Raw genomic sequence first — 15,146 nt, forward strand, 5'->3', positions numbered from 1 at the left:
ATATTTCTTTTGTTACTTTTTAATTCAAGGTTGGTTTCATGTTTTATTACCTTTTTTTTTACCTTTTAGACACACAAACCTCCTGAAACATGGACACACCAACGCTGATAAACATCAGCTCTGAGGCCCGCTCTATTGTTCCAGCTCAGTGCTAATTACTTCAGGTCTTGACCTCAGGTTCATTGGAGGAGCAGCAGAGGGGGGATGGTGTGTACTCGAATGTGCATATGCGGGTGGTGTGAGAAGGTGGAGTGTTGGGTGAGGGGGTGGGGGGTTGCCAGGGCTAGGTGGAGAGGTCATTGCTGCTGCCAATCAACTGTCACCAAAGATTCAGCAGAACGTCATCGGTTAACTCTGGAGGGAGAGCAAAATGAAACCAGAGGACTTTTCTGTTGATTCTTGAAGTCCCAGATAAGCTGAAGAAACTCTGAGAGACTAATTTTTATCAACTTTATGATAAAACCTATTCTTATATTTAGAATTTGCCTATTTCAACCGAATTTTAAAGTCCCTTTGAATTAAATGTCTGCAGCTCTGACTCCAGAGGAGTTATCCCACGTTTTCTTTTAATATTTTCAAACACATTTATTTTTTATTTAGACAAAAGAAATATAAACCTTAAATGTAAATAAAGACATAAAAAGGAGAATTCACAGAACATCACTGGAATCAACTCAAATTGTGATGAACTGTCTGCACGGGAACAGAATGCTGCGTCACTATTCACTAAAGATTATAACCAGAACTTGAGAAACTGCATTTCATTTTCCAGAGAAATTTTGCCCTGGATAATTTTCTTGCTTAGGTTTATCAACTCATAGGTCTTCTGGACTCAACAACTGGATCTGAGCGCTGCTGCTGTGCAGCGGTACACACACCTACTACTTTGCGTACGGTACCTCTCTAGCTACATTTGATTACAGCTTACAGATGCTTCTAGTAACTCAGTAGTATTTGAAAAAAAAAGAGTCAATCAGTCCTGAACTCTCAGCTTTTCTGAAGCCAAAAAGCTTTTTTTCCTGCTGTTTTTCACTCTGCAAGAATGGAGCTCTCTCCTGGGGTGCCACTTGCAAACAAAACCTGTCCAGTATGGGCTTTCATTGCAATGCAAAACAGACCTGCAATGCGTCAATATGCCTTAACGCCCCACTTTCAATCACAATGTCAAGACTATTTAAAGCTGAGTGGCCTTTAAATGAGGGGGGGCGTGTTTGGAGCTTTGGATGTAAATAAGTAAGTTAGAAAGAAAAGAGAAAAGTTGTCATAGAAGAAGGGGAGCATAAAAGAACACAGAAAAAGCAAATGGATAAAAAAAGGGGTAAAAGGACAGTAAACAGTGAGATTCCAAAGCAGAGCTCGATAATCGTAGGAGAGAGAGGAGTAGGTTGATAGATGCGGTCCGCTCCTCTGTTTTTCTTTGGGACCCCGCCCTTCTGGCCACGGGTTGGTCCGGGAAACCCAACTCCCGCGCCGGGATTGGTCAGATCTGCTTTGGAAATGGAAATCGGTCTCCCGTCGCAGACACAATAAAGTTTAGCTCTAGAGGCTTGCAGGCGCAGACGCAGCCGCTCCACGTCGCGTCGGCGCGCAGGAAACCGAGCTGGAAGGATGTGGATGCTTTAGTCAAATGTTTTATTTTTAACTGTTTGGAAAGGTTCTTTTTTTATCCTTTACGCATGGACCGGGGATTGTTTCAGAACAGCTTTGCTGGATTTTTTAAAGGTGGAATGCTGTAACTCCTAATTCTGACGGAGCACATGCGCTCTCTCTGTCCCGCTGGACTTTTACCTGCGTGCTCCCGTTACCAGGGCGACCCCTCCAGCCTTCGTTGAGATCATTTCTTTTGGGGTGAACATACATGCGCGGGACCATGGTGAGGCTCTCCGCGGGAGCATTGCTCCTCCTGCTCCGCGCGCTTTGCGCCGTCAACGCATTCGGGGATGAGATGGAAGAGATGACCTGTGACCCGATCCGGATCAGCATGTGCCAGGGGCTCGGCTATAATGTCACCAAAATGCCAAATCTGGTGGGGAACATGCTGCAGTCGGACGCAGAGCTGCAGCTGACCACATTTACGCCGCTCATACAGTGCGGCTGCTCCAGTCAGCTTAAGGTACTACTTTTATTATATTTTGTGTAGTCGCACACATACCGTGCTGGGATAGATTTGTGTGGGGACCAGAGCACATGACCCACAGCTACCAGCAATAACTGGCAGATCTGTGCGCAGCTCACAGGGAGCCAGCGTACTTACAGTGCAATAATCAGCATTTGACGTTTGCTGTTTCCCATCTTTTTAATTAAAGTCGACGCCCCCCCCCCCCCCCCCCACCCATACCAGCCTGGCATGCTAAATTAATTGAAAATGCCCCCTCCATCCCCTCCCGGAGGGTCTGTTGACATTCCGAGTTCATGCCCCACACAGCAACAGCTGATTCTTTAGGACTGTCTTCCTGCTTACAAAGCTGCCCTCAGTCTTCTCAGACAAATGTTGCTTGTTTGACTTAAGCAAAGAAAAAGAAAAGCATCCATTACACCCCCCACACCAGAAATTTTATTTTAGACTATATTTGGACTCACTGGTGACATGACAAAAATTCAATTTCCGCACACATGCATCATGTGAAGATTCAGAAACCGGGTTTGGATTATTAGTGTGCAGCTGTTTGGAAAATATCTTGGCAGAAAAACTATATGAGGCAGGCATAAATGGGGGTGGGGGCTTTACCATGAAATTCCCCAGTTGCAAACTGACCAGCAAGATTGCCTGACACACAATCTGCTTTGCTCTGAGAGTCAGGAGAGCCAGGAACTGTCCCAGCATCAGCTCTAATGGGAGGCTTCCTGAATGGAACCCAGAGCAGCTTTTAGCACTGAAGCGGCAACACTAAGGTTACAAACGGATCGGGGGGGAAACACCTACATGAGTTACATTACCGTCACTGGTTAAGTATGCGTGGCTCACCGTGGGAAGCATTAGAAATTCTACTGCACGAAACCTAATATCTCCCACTTGTATAAACGTTTGCGAGTGTTTGCCGCTGGAGGCTCCTCCTAGTCCACTGACTCAGAGAGCAACTTTATTAATCTGTGGACTTCTCTGGCACCAAAAGTCCAGAGTCCCAAACACACCAGCCCCCCAAATGTTCATCTGTTTACCATACATCTTAAGGAAGAAAACCGCTTCATTCAAGCCCATGTCTTTGAGACTTGATTTCGATAAAATTGTTTTTGCCTCTCTCCTAAAAACAGAGGTTTTTAAAAGTAAAATGTTCATTTTGCTAACATGGTGGAAGTGGTAAACTAAAGTGTAGGCCTACTTTGTTCCCAACATTCACTCCTTCTGCATTTCCTGCTTCATTGGGGCTCTAGTCAGTTTGTCTATCACTGGACAAAGGCTGCAAGACTTTTACCCATTCCCCTTTGCTTCAGAACCAACACACAGAACAGCACGGCCTTTCTTTGGTGGCGTTGCAAGCTTCCATCTCTTAAGAGATTTTTTATTTAAAACTTGAGTAATCGGTGGAATGAAAATTCAGATAAGCCAGATGCTAATGCATGCGGTGCAGTTAACATTTCATATTTATTTTTCTAGAAAGAGTAAAAACACCTGACTTTACTGTCTCTGGATGTTACAGGCTAAAATGTAAATTATCTTTTTGCAAACAAATTATTCTACAATTGTTAAACCTTGCTTTCGCAAAGTAGAGTTTGTTGAATTTTGTATTGCAAAGACAAAAATAAAATAAAATCTGACAACACCCTTTTTCTACTTTTTTCCAGTTTTTTCTCTGCTCAGTTTATGTCCCCATGTGCACGGACAAAGTTCCCATTCCCATCGGACCGTGTGGGAGCATGTGTCTGTCTGTCAAGAGAAAATGCCTCCCGGTTCTCCTTGAGTTTGGATATACATGGCCCGAGGTGAGTTTCGCTCATATCAATATTTACTTACACATAATTTGACCAGACATGAAAAATACCTATAAATAATAACAGCCTTATTAACGATATGTTTTCCTGTAAATTGCTGGATTTTTCAGGTTTTGAGAAAATAGCTGTATAAACAGTTGAATGGCTGAATTTATAAACCAGTCTAAGTCTATAACGCATTTCATTTTTACAGCAAAGACACTCAGGAATTCCTGTTTCTTTCTCAGGCACTAAACTGCAGCCGCTTCCCACCACAAAACGACCACAACCACATGTGTATGGAGGGTCCAGGTGACGAGGACCCGCCCTACCAATCGGTCCACCATCCTTCTGACCAAGACTGTCAAGCCCTGGATTCTACCCCCGATCAGTACACTTGGCTCAAGCAGACTGAAAGCTGCGTACTCCAGTGTGGCTACGACAATGGCCTCTACCGGCGAGGAGCCAAAGTCTTCACAGATGCATGGATGGCGGTGTGGGCTGTACTGTGTTTCCTGTCGACTACTTTGACAGTCCTGACTTTTCTGTTGGACTCACAGCGATTCTCGTATCCTGAGAGGCCCATCATCTTTCTGTCTATGTGCTGCAACCTATATAGTGTTGCCTATCTGGTAAGTTCAGGGTTTTTCTTAAGGAATCAGTTCTTAGGATTAGATAGACATAAAAAAAGAGTGAATAAAACTAGGTGTATTTTAAGAAGCCACTCCAATTATCTTTTGATCTATTTTCAAAGCATTCCAAGTGTTCTTTTAATTAAGATTATGCCAATTATGCAGATATTATCCAGAATACCTGTGTCATTTTCTAGGACATATATTCTTCAGAGCGACAGGAGTTCATTAGCAATTCACAACAATTTGAATTAAGAAATCCATCCAATTTGAATTAAGAAATCCATCCAATGCCATAAGAACATGTTAAAAACACCAAAAACACTATTTTCCTCTGAGTGGGTCATTAAAAATAAACCAGATAAGGGATTTTGTTTGATCTCCATTCACAAAAGTTTACAATAATTCATAAAAGGTCAATGGATCCAATTTTTAAGGTTATTAGTTTTCACCATAGTTTAGTTTTACTTTCTAAATATGTAAAACATTTAATCAAAACCAAGCATAACTTGCTTAAAATATATATATATATATAAGTAAATCAATGTTTAACAAACTGTATCATTATAATAACAGAATCTAGTCCATGTGATTTGAAATGACTCAAAAATGTGTAATTGGATGCTCGATGCTAAAAAAAAACCTTTTCCCTTTCCTGTTATTAACTCAACTACTTGGACTTTTTAGGTACGCCTTACTCTCGGGAGGGAGCGCGTTTCTTGTGACTTGGATGCCGTTGGAGTGCCAGTTCTAGTACAGGAAGGTTTAAAGAGCACCGGCTGCGCCATCGTCTTCCTCCTGCTTTATTTCTTCGGCATGGCCTCCTCCCTTTGGTTAGTTTAAGCACATGAAACCTTTTGTCACAGTTTTCCATTGTCAAAGCAGTGCTGTTAAGGTCTCATGGTGGAACATAAGACCTTCATCCTGTCCCATAACCTCTGTATTAGTGGATTTGTTTTCCCATTCAAAGCTTTGTCTCCTTTGGAGTGAAGGCTGCACTAAAGTTGCAGTGGAAACCTGCTGCTGTCACAGCACTTTTGTCTGTTTCCCTGCGCCTCCGTTTTCCTGTTTATCTTCCTGGTTTGAAGAAAATCACAACTACCCAAAAATATTACACTTCTCCATAAATGGACACAAAACTCCTGCAGTCCTGCAGTCGTGATAACCTGAGAACTACCAGCAACTTTAGTCATCCACCTTTATGACTATGACCAGTCAACACAAAGGGCAAAGCTTTGAGATGCCCCAGCAATCATCATGCTACCATCCATTTTCAGAATATTGTGAATCCTTTTTGGGTTTAGGGGGTTATTGGAGTCATCTCAGCTACTGTTGGTCGAGGTGGGGTACACCCTGAACAGGTTGCCAGTCTGTGGCAGGGCCACACATGCATATCTAGGGACAATTGTGAGTCACCATGAACACAGTAAAAGTGTTTTTGGACTCCAGAGAGCCCAGAGAAAACACACATGCACAGGGAGAACATGCAAACTCCACACAGAAAGGTCCAAGGTGGGATTCAAGTTGGCTGTCTCACTATCTCTTCAGTTTTTATTTTGTTTGTGAATTAGATGCATGTCGTTTATCTAAAATCTCTACATTCAGAAATAATGTGGTGCACAGGTAGATCGGCCAACCTCTTGTTGAAAGATCACAGGTTTGGTTCCCGCCTTGGCGACCCACGTGTCAAAGTGGCAAGACACTGAACCCCATATTATTCCTGGTGGGGAACTGCCATTGTTTGTAACACACAAAAGTAAATAAAAACTTCATGGCCAAAAAACCAAAATCTTCAAAGGTTTCCGGAATCATTTCAGATAAATGTGATAAATGAAGAGGCCAGCAAAAAAATACCAGGACCGTCCCACCCTCTCCATGCACAAACCACCACCACAAGAATTTCAGGTGAACAGGTGTACTAAATCAAGTTCTTCCCATGAACATGTGACATTACCGAACAATTGCAGCTACAAGGAAGAGAAACCGGCCCTAAAATCTCAAGCATCACTGACAAAATCATTTACTGTTCTTTATTCAGAGCAACCATCTTCTTGTGGTCATTTCTGATAAAAGATCTTTCTTTCACCCTCTTCCAGGTGGGTTATCCTGACCCTGACCTGGTTTTTGGCAGCTGGGCTAAAGTGGGGCCACGAGGCCATTGAAATGCACAGCTCCTACTTCCATATTGCTGCGTGGGCCATCCCAGCTGCCAAAACCATTGTAATACTCATCATGAGGCTGGTGGATGCAGACGACTTGACAGGGCTGTGCTATGTCGGCAACCAGCAGCAGGAGGCCCTCACAGGTTTCGTGGTGGCTCCACTTGCCACCTACCTCCTCGTTGGTAAGTCCAGCCCAATGGATACAATTTAATTGTATTCCCATCATCTAAGTTATGCGACTCATTTTTGAGTCCTCTGTGTCTTCATTGCAGTTGTTGTCTTCATTCCCACAGGAACTTTGTTCATTTGTGCGGGCCTCATGGCGCTTTTCAAGATTCGCTCCAATCTACAGAAGGACGGCACCAAAACAGACAAGCTGGAGCGCTTGATGGTGAAGATCGGCGTCTTTTCCATACTGTACACCGTCCCAGCATCCACCGTAATCGGCTGTTACCTCTACCAGCTCTCCCACTGGGGAGAGTTCAAGACCAGCACCCACGATTCATACGTGACATCGGAGATGCTCCGTATCTTCATGTCACTCCTGGTGGGGATCACGTCGGGAATGTGGATCTGGTCGGCAAAGACTCTCCACACATGGCAGCGCTGCTCTTCCCGGCTGCTCAGAGAAGGCCATGTTGGGCGAGGTGGTAAGAGCGCACCGGGAGAGGGCTGGATCAAACCTGGCAAAGGAAATGAGACAGTCGTGTGAGAAGGTAGCCCATGAGAGAATGGACAGCAAACAGGATCTGCTGAACTCTCTTCCTGTTAAAAAACTGTTCAATGAAGGATCGAAAGTATAAGGAGATTGGTGTTGGGTAAAAATGTGACCCATAGTGGGACGTTTCCAATGGTGCCACTGGATTAAATGGCATCACACGAGCCCTCGGACTTTCACTCCCTGTGCCTCTAATAGAGGTTGTGAAGGAGAAGCTTAGACGAACAAGTCATGCTTCAGCAGCAGCAGCCTCTCTACCTCGGTTCGACCGCTGTCTTCCAGAGAGGCGAAGAAAAGGAAAAAGAGACAGAACAGGCACAACAGTGGTATCAATATGCAAACAAGATCCACCAATAAGCTGTACTGCACCATCTCTACCTCTCTGTCTCTTTTTTCTCCAGAGTTTTCCAGCAGAACAAACCGAGCTGCTGAACACTGTAAACCTTTAAGCTGTTGTCTCTTTTTTTTTAAGTTTGTAATTTTTACACTGGAGCAGATATTATGCAGGTTCGGACTGAAATTTCCCAGAATCACCTAACAACTAGACACAGTTTCCAAAAAAAATACAAACGTACCATTTAATCTGAATTATCGCAGTAAAATATTACCTTATGACCTCAAATCTTTTTATTTAACCACTGATCAAATTTTCTTTGAATTCTTAGTACACGTGATTTTAACTGCCTCAATTTGTTTGGGAAACCAGCTCTAAAGCTGGAATAATGCACTAAAAATGTATAATAACTTAAGTGTTGGAGCCGATAGGAATATGCACAGCGTAAATATTGAGAGATGTCATAGATGCGGCAATTTTTTTTGTAAAATTGAAAGCAACACTGCCAGGTGTACACACTATAGTCAGCCTTGAGCAGGACCTGCTGTGCCTGGGAAATGCAGGCATTTGGGTTTTGCTCTTTTAAGAAAACTGTTCCAATGAAGTCTGCGGCTTTTATGAAAATCCTATTCTTTATAAGCTTAAGGAGCAACAGAAAACTCAAATATCCCCCTGCCCCTGATCAAACAGTGAAGCCATGTTTCTGAAAAGGAAAATGTTGGACAATCAGTTGCCAAAATATGCGTAATCGGAATTCTAGAGCATGCAGAAAAATAAAGGAAAGAATGCATTGTCGGCATTAAAAGTGCAGTGTAAGCTAAAATATTTGAGTTATGTTTAAATTGAGGGGTCACACACCAGATGTCCGTTTTTTTTATCCACCAACTCGATCTCCAACCACGGTGTCAACAATTTTAAGGAGAGAAAAAGGATGTCAAGATACCCGTCAAAGGTTTATTTTTCTCTGGGTCACAGCTGCTGTTTGTCGCATGTGCAGTATGTGATTGCATTCATGCACCTTAAGGCCTCCGTTCCCAGACATACCAGGTTCTCCGTGCTTCATGTTGGCGTGTATTTTTAAACTTAACTCGTCTCAAGGATTTTCAACCGAAAAACAGCTCCTGCATGTTTGCCTGACAATCCCTTTGAGCAAAGCATTTTAATTGAATGTTTGAATGTGATGGTTGTCCTTTTGCATTTCAGTGGGCAGTAATAGAGCTTGAATCGCTTGCACCTGTCCTTATGTGTCATCTGTAACCAGATAGTGCCTCTCACAGCCTTTGAATTCATCCTTTGCTTAGTGTTTCAAATGTTTCATTATTTGCTTAGTGTTTCCAAACATGCATCTGGAAACGGTGGCTCAAGTGAAATCTACATTTACGAGAACGATTATCGGTCACTTAAAGCAAACTGAATTAGCTTAGTTCCCTCTTAACCCTTGTACTATCCTATGATCCCAGCCTTACATTGACAGATTATCTTTACCATGACAAAGGAGGATAAAGGTGAAGAAGATTTCATTTAATCCATGGACACCAATGAAGATCACAAATCATTAAAGAAAAAAGTTCAGCGCATGGTCTAGTGGGTCTAGATGACCCAACTCCCAATGTTAAAGTGCCTAGGATAGCACAAGGGTTACACTGTTATTAATTTTTTGTGCGTCTTCCTTCCTGTAACTGATCTACAGTTAACTTCTCCAACAAATCACAGAATGTGCCTTGATAGACGGCGAGTGTGTAGCACTCAACCACAGGGAGCGCAAATTTCAAAACACCCTTAAAAAAAAAAACTCCAGATATGAATCAATGATGAGGACATTTCCAAAACACAGATTGTAGCTTTGAAGGTTTGAAACACTCCTTTGTATAGAACGCTCATTGTCTTTACAGTGTCATGTGTGTATTAATTTATCTTTGTAAAAAGAATTGATGAATGTTCAAAAGCCTGTTTATTTAAAAACTTTTTTGTATCAGAAGAAGATGAATAAAAGCCTTTTGGTTTTCAGTTTGTTGCTCATGTCTTTTCACCTCACATAAGGATCGATGGCAAATTTAAATAACTTTTTCAAACCTTTTTTTAAAGATCGTTCTGCAGAAATTAATCAGTCTGTATATCTGCAGTATATGCCTCATTGACACTAAAAAGTAGTTAAAAGTAGCTTTGAAGTAAGATGTGTAAACTAATTTTAGGCATTGTAAATTTAAATAATGGGTTTTTACTTTTTGATAAATAGCAAATGCAAGAAAATAAGATTTCTGAAAACCTTCATTAAACTTTACTCTTCATTCTATAGTCCAGGAAACAGGATGAAGCATTGTCCAACCTGGGTTAGACAATACTGCCACCTTTTGTCTAAAGTGACTAATTAGTTCTTCATGAGTTGCTCAAGCTTTCAAATTAGGTTGTCAGGATTCTCCAACCAATGGATTTAGTTTAGCTCTAACCAAATCCCTCTATAGGTTTAAAAGGTCTCTTACAAAAGTATGAGGGTAAAGCAAATAGCAGGAACTTTAGATGTTCAGATAGTTTCATAACCTTGAACGTTTCTGTTGTTTGTCACTTTAGACACCAGATCATGGCTGAAAAATACTTTATTCAAAATTTTTACATCTATAGCTGACAATTTGCACAGAAGTTAAAGATTTTTTTTGTGTGTTATTGCATAGATTGTACTGTGATATTGTGGATGCCACTTTAAATATAAAGATTGAATAAGATAAAAGAATGAAAAAAGTAACAAAGAATGCAGAGAACCATATAAAAAAGATAAAAAGTATCGTACAAGTGTCCATTCAAAGTCAATGTTCAATTCAACATAGGAGGTGATGTATGCATGACATGTGTGTCTTTGTGTGTCCGAGGTGAGTGTTAATGTCTCGATGGTCCACAGAAGGATGCTGCTTGTTACGTTGGTTTATCCTGCCTCTCAGGCTCCTCGATTGTCGAGAAGGAAACCCCTCTCTCCTGAGCTGGAACTTGCACTCCCTCTCTCCCTCCTCAACCTGCAGACTCGCCGGCCGCAGACACCCAAGATAAAAAATTAATTTAAAAAACTTTAAACCCACAGTGAAAATACAGTTGCCTGGCTTTAGAAACCGTTGTTCTGTCATTAATAGTGACTTGTTTTAATTGTCAGAATGAATTAAATATCTTCATTCTTAGAGTTTATAAACCAGCTCTGATACCAATGTATTTCAGATGTAAAAGAAATCCTCTTGGAGAAGAAACATCTTCAATATTAAAATGAACCATGTTCTGTTGACTTTTTTCCTACAACTTCGATGGGATCAACCTGGATGAAAGAGGATCTGTAGAGATAACTGCGGCTTTATACTCAGAACTTCACAGTTCCAGACATCATGCACAAGAATATCTGTTCCAGCACAAACTAATCCAAGAATCAACTGAGATCTTTCAGCTACACTTATTCAGGCTGTTATTTACAATCCAGGAGTGATGTTTAGCTTGGGCAATCTTTGAGCTCGTCTGAGTAGCAGACAAATGATTGTGTGTGTTAGTGTGTGTGTGTGTGTGTAGGTGTGTGTGTATCTGCAAACAAGACAAAAGGGTCCAAATATTTAAGTGTGCCGCTCCAAATGCTGTCCTGTAATTTACTGAGTAAAGTGAGTGTTTGTTTAAGTGCAAACGCCAAATCCTGAGGTAAAGGAAAAGTGACAGCATCTACCAGTCTATTGTTTCCAGATGTGCCCCCCTCCCCCCATACACACACACACACTACTCCTGCATAAAGATACATGCTCCTTCAAAAACCATTCCCATTCGCAGAAACGCTATGGAAAAAATGTCAGCACTTAATCACCGTTTGGGATAAGTTATGCCTTAGTCACAACTGTCCTTATGGGTAGACACGGGCTGTCTGTGTGCAAAAAATAGGCAAACCTGTACCCGTAAAGTAGGTGAGACACAAACGTATCACATGGATTTTACTTTTTTTTATCCCCTCCAAATCCTGAGAACTGGGTAAGGAGCCCGTAAGTGCTGTTTAAGTGAAGAGTGTGCACTCCTTCCCTGCAGCCTGACTGTTAGAAATAAGAAAATTGGACAATCAGAGTGTTGTTTGTGTGGATATCCTACGGGCTCTTATGTGTGTGCAGCATTCATACCCAGTCGGTAAGCGGCCAGTACTCACACCCTACTAAAGACTAGAATGTGGCACAAGGCACCTTAAAACAGCATCAATACTTCACTATACACTTACAACACAAACCACAATGGTACATTCCATTTTCATGACATCCTTTAAGGTGGCCATACTAGGCTCAAGGGAACTGCAAGACACACCTGCACTCCCCTCAAGATGTGGCCACTCCTCTCTATGATCCTCCATGGGCCCGGACAGTCCAAAAGCCTGCAGCATGTGGTACACATGACTAACGCTTTACTTGTATTGATGTGTTTTAGTACTCAAAACCTTTTCATTTGTAGTTTTTGCTTAAGATTCTTCATTTTTGGTTTCTTAAAACCAACAAATTTTGTTTGACACAAATCAATGTAACACAAATTTGTTTTTTAGTGACAAAACCAGGTCATAATGCTTGAGGACACACTCTCTGTCTTCCCCTCTGGCCAACAGCCGGTACCGTCTCTAAGAGTTCTGAGTGCACTTCATCTCCCAGCAACCCCAGCGCAGTTTCTGGATGCCCCACACCTGACTCTGATTTGCACTCACCCACAGTACACTTAAGCACTGCCTTGAGCCTCACTCAGTATTGTTTGTGCCATTCTGCCTGTTTTACGGAGCGTTATATCAAGACATGGTCTTCTGATTTCCTGACCCTGTTTTGTCTTTGACTCCGCTTGCCTGCCCCGAATCTCGCCTGGATCTTGACTCCTCCTGTTTCTTCTGTGATGCTCCCATGCTCGTTGTTGACTCCTGCCTGCCTGACCCTGATTTAGCTTTGTGGACTTTTAGCTGTGCTAATAAACCTGCTGCATTTGAAACCAGCTGTCTGTCTGTTCTTGTGATCCTCACACACAGACACAAACCTTATATCACTTTGTTACAGGAAGTCAAACTGTAATTTTCAGGAATACAAGATTACAATTCCTTGGCCTAACTTCGCATTTGCTGAACATAGTTCCCTTGTGTGTATTTGTGAGTCTTCCTTTTCCGTCTGTGTGTTTGTGCGTACGTGCGTGCGTATGTGTGTGTGTGTTTATGTGAAGCCTAGACAGAGAGAAAAAGAGAAGTGAGGTCCCAACTATATAAACTAGATAAAACCGGATTCTAATGTATAAAACACTGCATGAGAAAAACGGAGGAAAGGAGAAAAGGCTGAAGAATGCAGCTGTTCTCGCTCAGCAATATTTCAACCCCTGTCCCGTTCTTTGCAGTCCTGATAGTTTGGACGAACAGCCACCACCAGGGATTCTGGATGACGTAGTTACTTTGGCCTCAGAGCCAATTCAGTCCGAGAAGGATTTCAAAATGTCGGTTCTGCAGCCAAACACTAACAAGCGGAGTTTAAAATCCAAGAGCAGGGCCAAAGTGGAGATGAGAGAATTACTCACCGTCAAGCTTAAACAGAGAGCTCTTTGTGCATGGAGGGCTGCATGAAAGACTGAGGTTTTCATTTTTGAAGTGAGCTGATGGGCTAGAAATGCCCTAATGAGTTGGTTAAGATCTTTCAGGTGCCTCACTGGCTTGATAAATGAAAATAATCTGCAGGTTTGATGTCCACTTATTTTGCATGCTCAAAGACAAATCCTCTGGTGTCTGTACTGGCCATCCACAAGAAACAAAACAATAAGCTACATATTTGGAGCTCCTCATAAAACAAACACTACTGATCATTCAGTAATACTCATGCATGAATTGCGATTCAGGGGATTGACTTTATAACTCTGTGTAACCAGTAGATGGCATCCTAGACCACCATATCTCTATCTTGTAGACTTTGGTCATTTCTCACAGAACACCCTTATGCTGTCCAGCTCATTTCTCATGAATCTTTTTTCAGTTTGGGTTCATCTTATACATATTTCTCCAGCTAATGTCTGTGGAAGTGAGTTTCAAACCTGTTTTAGGCTCTTTAGCTCCAGAATGACTCTGGATGTCCCAACACTGGAGACTTCTCCCCCCTTCGCTTTAGCTCTGTGGATGTTTTCCCCTCTGCCTCAGAATTAGAATATTTTTCATTTAACCACTGTTCAGTAATCCAAAATATACATTCATTTGTTCAGAATATCTTGACACTTTAGCTGTAGGAGAGAAGTCGTGAATTGAAGTGATGTTTGACGAAGGACAGAGCAGCAAGTCCTTCCAGCTAAGGGGGATTAAGTTTTTAGCCAAAGTTGGGAGTCATGCAGTCAGTCAGCCATCATCAGGAGAATGCCACTGCCAGAAATAGAGCACCTCGAGCACAGTCCAATAACAGGGAAGACCAAAGCCTTCTCTATTTATGTCTTTGTGTAAGCGGTCTGCGGAATTGCAAAAGGCTTTATTTGCCCAGACTAATGAGAGAATAACCAAATCCAAGAGTCTAAAAAGGGAAGTAAATATAATGCAAAGTAAATAGGAAAGCTTTGTAAGAGGTTCTAAAACCCCAGAAAACAATTTCATGGGTTTAGTTCAGCTATGACGAAAGCAATCTCCATTCCCTGATGTCTTCTGCTAAATGTTATGCTTTTCTAACCAGAAAATTAGGTTTCACTAAATATTTATAGTCTGGAGATTTTCTGTCCAGAATAAATAAAGGAGGAAGTGACTGACTGATAAGAAAAGAAGAAACTTTAGAGACCCGGTCTTTTTCTTATCCCAATTACCTAGCCTGGTGATGCACCACAAAGGAGAACGTTTCACATCATCAAGACAAAACACTTTCAGCCTCTATTTAAGGTCTTAGAAAGGTCTAGAAGGAAAATGAGGATCCTCTGGTTTCTAATCACATTTCAGAACTACAATTTTCGGACAATAGTGAGAAGTTTCTTAAATAAAAGTATGTTATTTTTTATTTTTTTGAGAAATATACATAATAACACGAATAAAACTTTTTTAAGAGCTTAAAAACCTTGATAAATGAGTCGGTTTGGTCAATTTGTAAAATAAATGGAACGCATTCGCTCCTCACTCACTTGCTTTATTCATTATTGTTTGTTTCCAGTTCTGTTGGAGCTAACTCCACTTTTACCCACCGCAGTATATATAGGAGCTTTCACCGCATCCCATTACAGACTGAAACCAGGAGCCTTTCCTCAGGGACAAAAGATAGAAAATATTTTTTTCTGAAAGCCAGCATGTTTCATTGTATAAACAGCTGGAAAGTTTTTTTTATTATTATTTTTATTTTTAACAAAGTTTTTTAGCCAAATCTGGACCAATAATTTTATTTTTGCTGCAAAAATCATTCTTTAGGGTGAGTTTTTTA

The 15,146-nt window shown here is 41.5% G+C and overlaps 1 protein-coding gene across 1 annotated transcript; it reads left to right on the forward strand.

Annotated features, from left to right (window-relative positions):
• The first annotated feature begins 1,522 nt into the window (after positions 1 to 1,522).
• On the forward strand, positions 1,523 to 9,762 carry fzd4 (frizzled class receptor 4). Its single transcript, XM_004075745.4, has 6 exons — positions 1,523 to 2,113; positions 3,784 to 3,921; positions 4,158 to 4,541; positions 5,229 to 5,374; positions 6,638 to 6,885; positions 6,997 to 9,762. Exons 1-6 carry the CDS (start codon positions 1,859 to 1,861, stop codon positions 7,413 to 7,415), a joined length of 1,590 nt encoding a protein of 529 aa, XP_004075793.1. The 5' UTR covers positions 1,523 to 1,858; the 3' UTR covers positions 7,416 to 9,762.
• Positions 9,763 to 15,146: the final 5,384 nt, after the last annotated feature.

Source organism: Oryzias latipes, chromosome 13 (genome assembly GCF_002234675.1).
Source record: "Oryzias latipes chromosome 13, ASM223467v1".
Lineage (NCBI taxonomy): Eukaryota > Metazoa > Chordata > Actinopteri > Beloniformes > Adrianichthyidae > Oryzias > Oryzias latipes.

Excerpts from the sequence above, each read along its gene's own strand:
- fzd4 (XM_004075745.4), top strand. The coding sequence starts at position 1,859 with ATGCGCGGGACCATGGTGAGGCTCTCCGCGGGAGCATTGCTCCTCCTG. Across the intron at positions 5,375-6,637 it reads GGCATGGCCTCCTCCCTTTG|GTGGGTTATCCTGACCCTGA; the intron begins GTTAGTTTAAGC and ends ACCCTCTTCCAG. Across the intron at positions 6,886-6,996 it reads TGCCACCTACCTCCTCGTTG|GAACTTTGTTCATTTGTGCG; the intron begins GTAAGTCCAGCC and ends TCATTCCCACAG.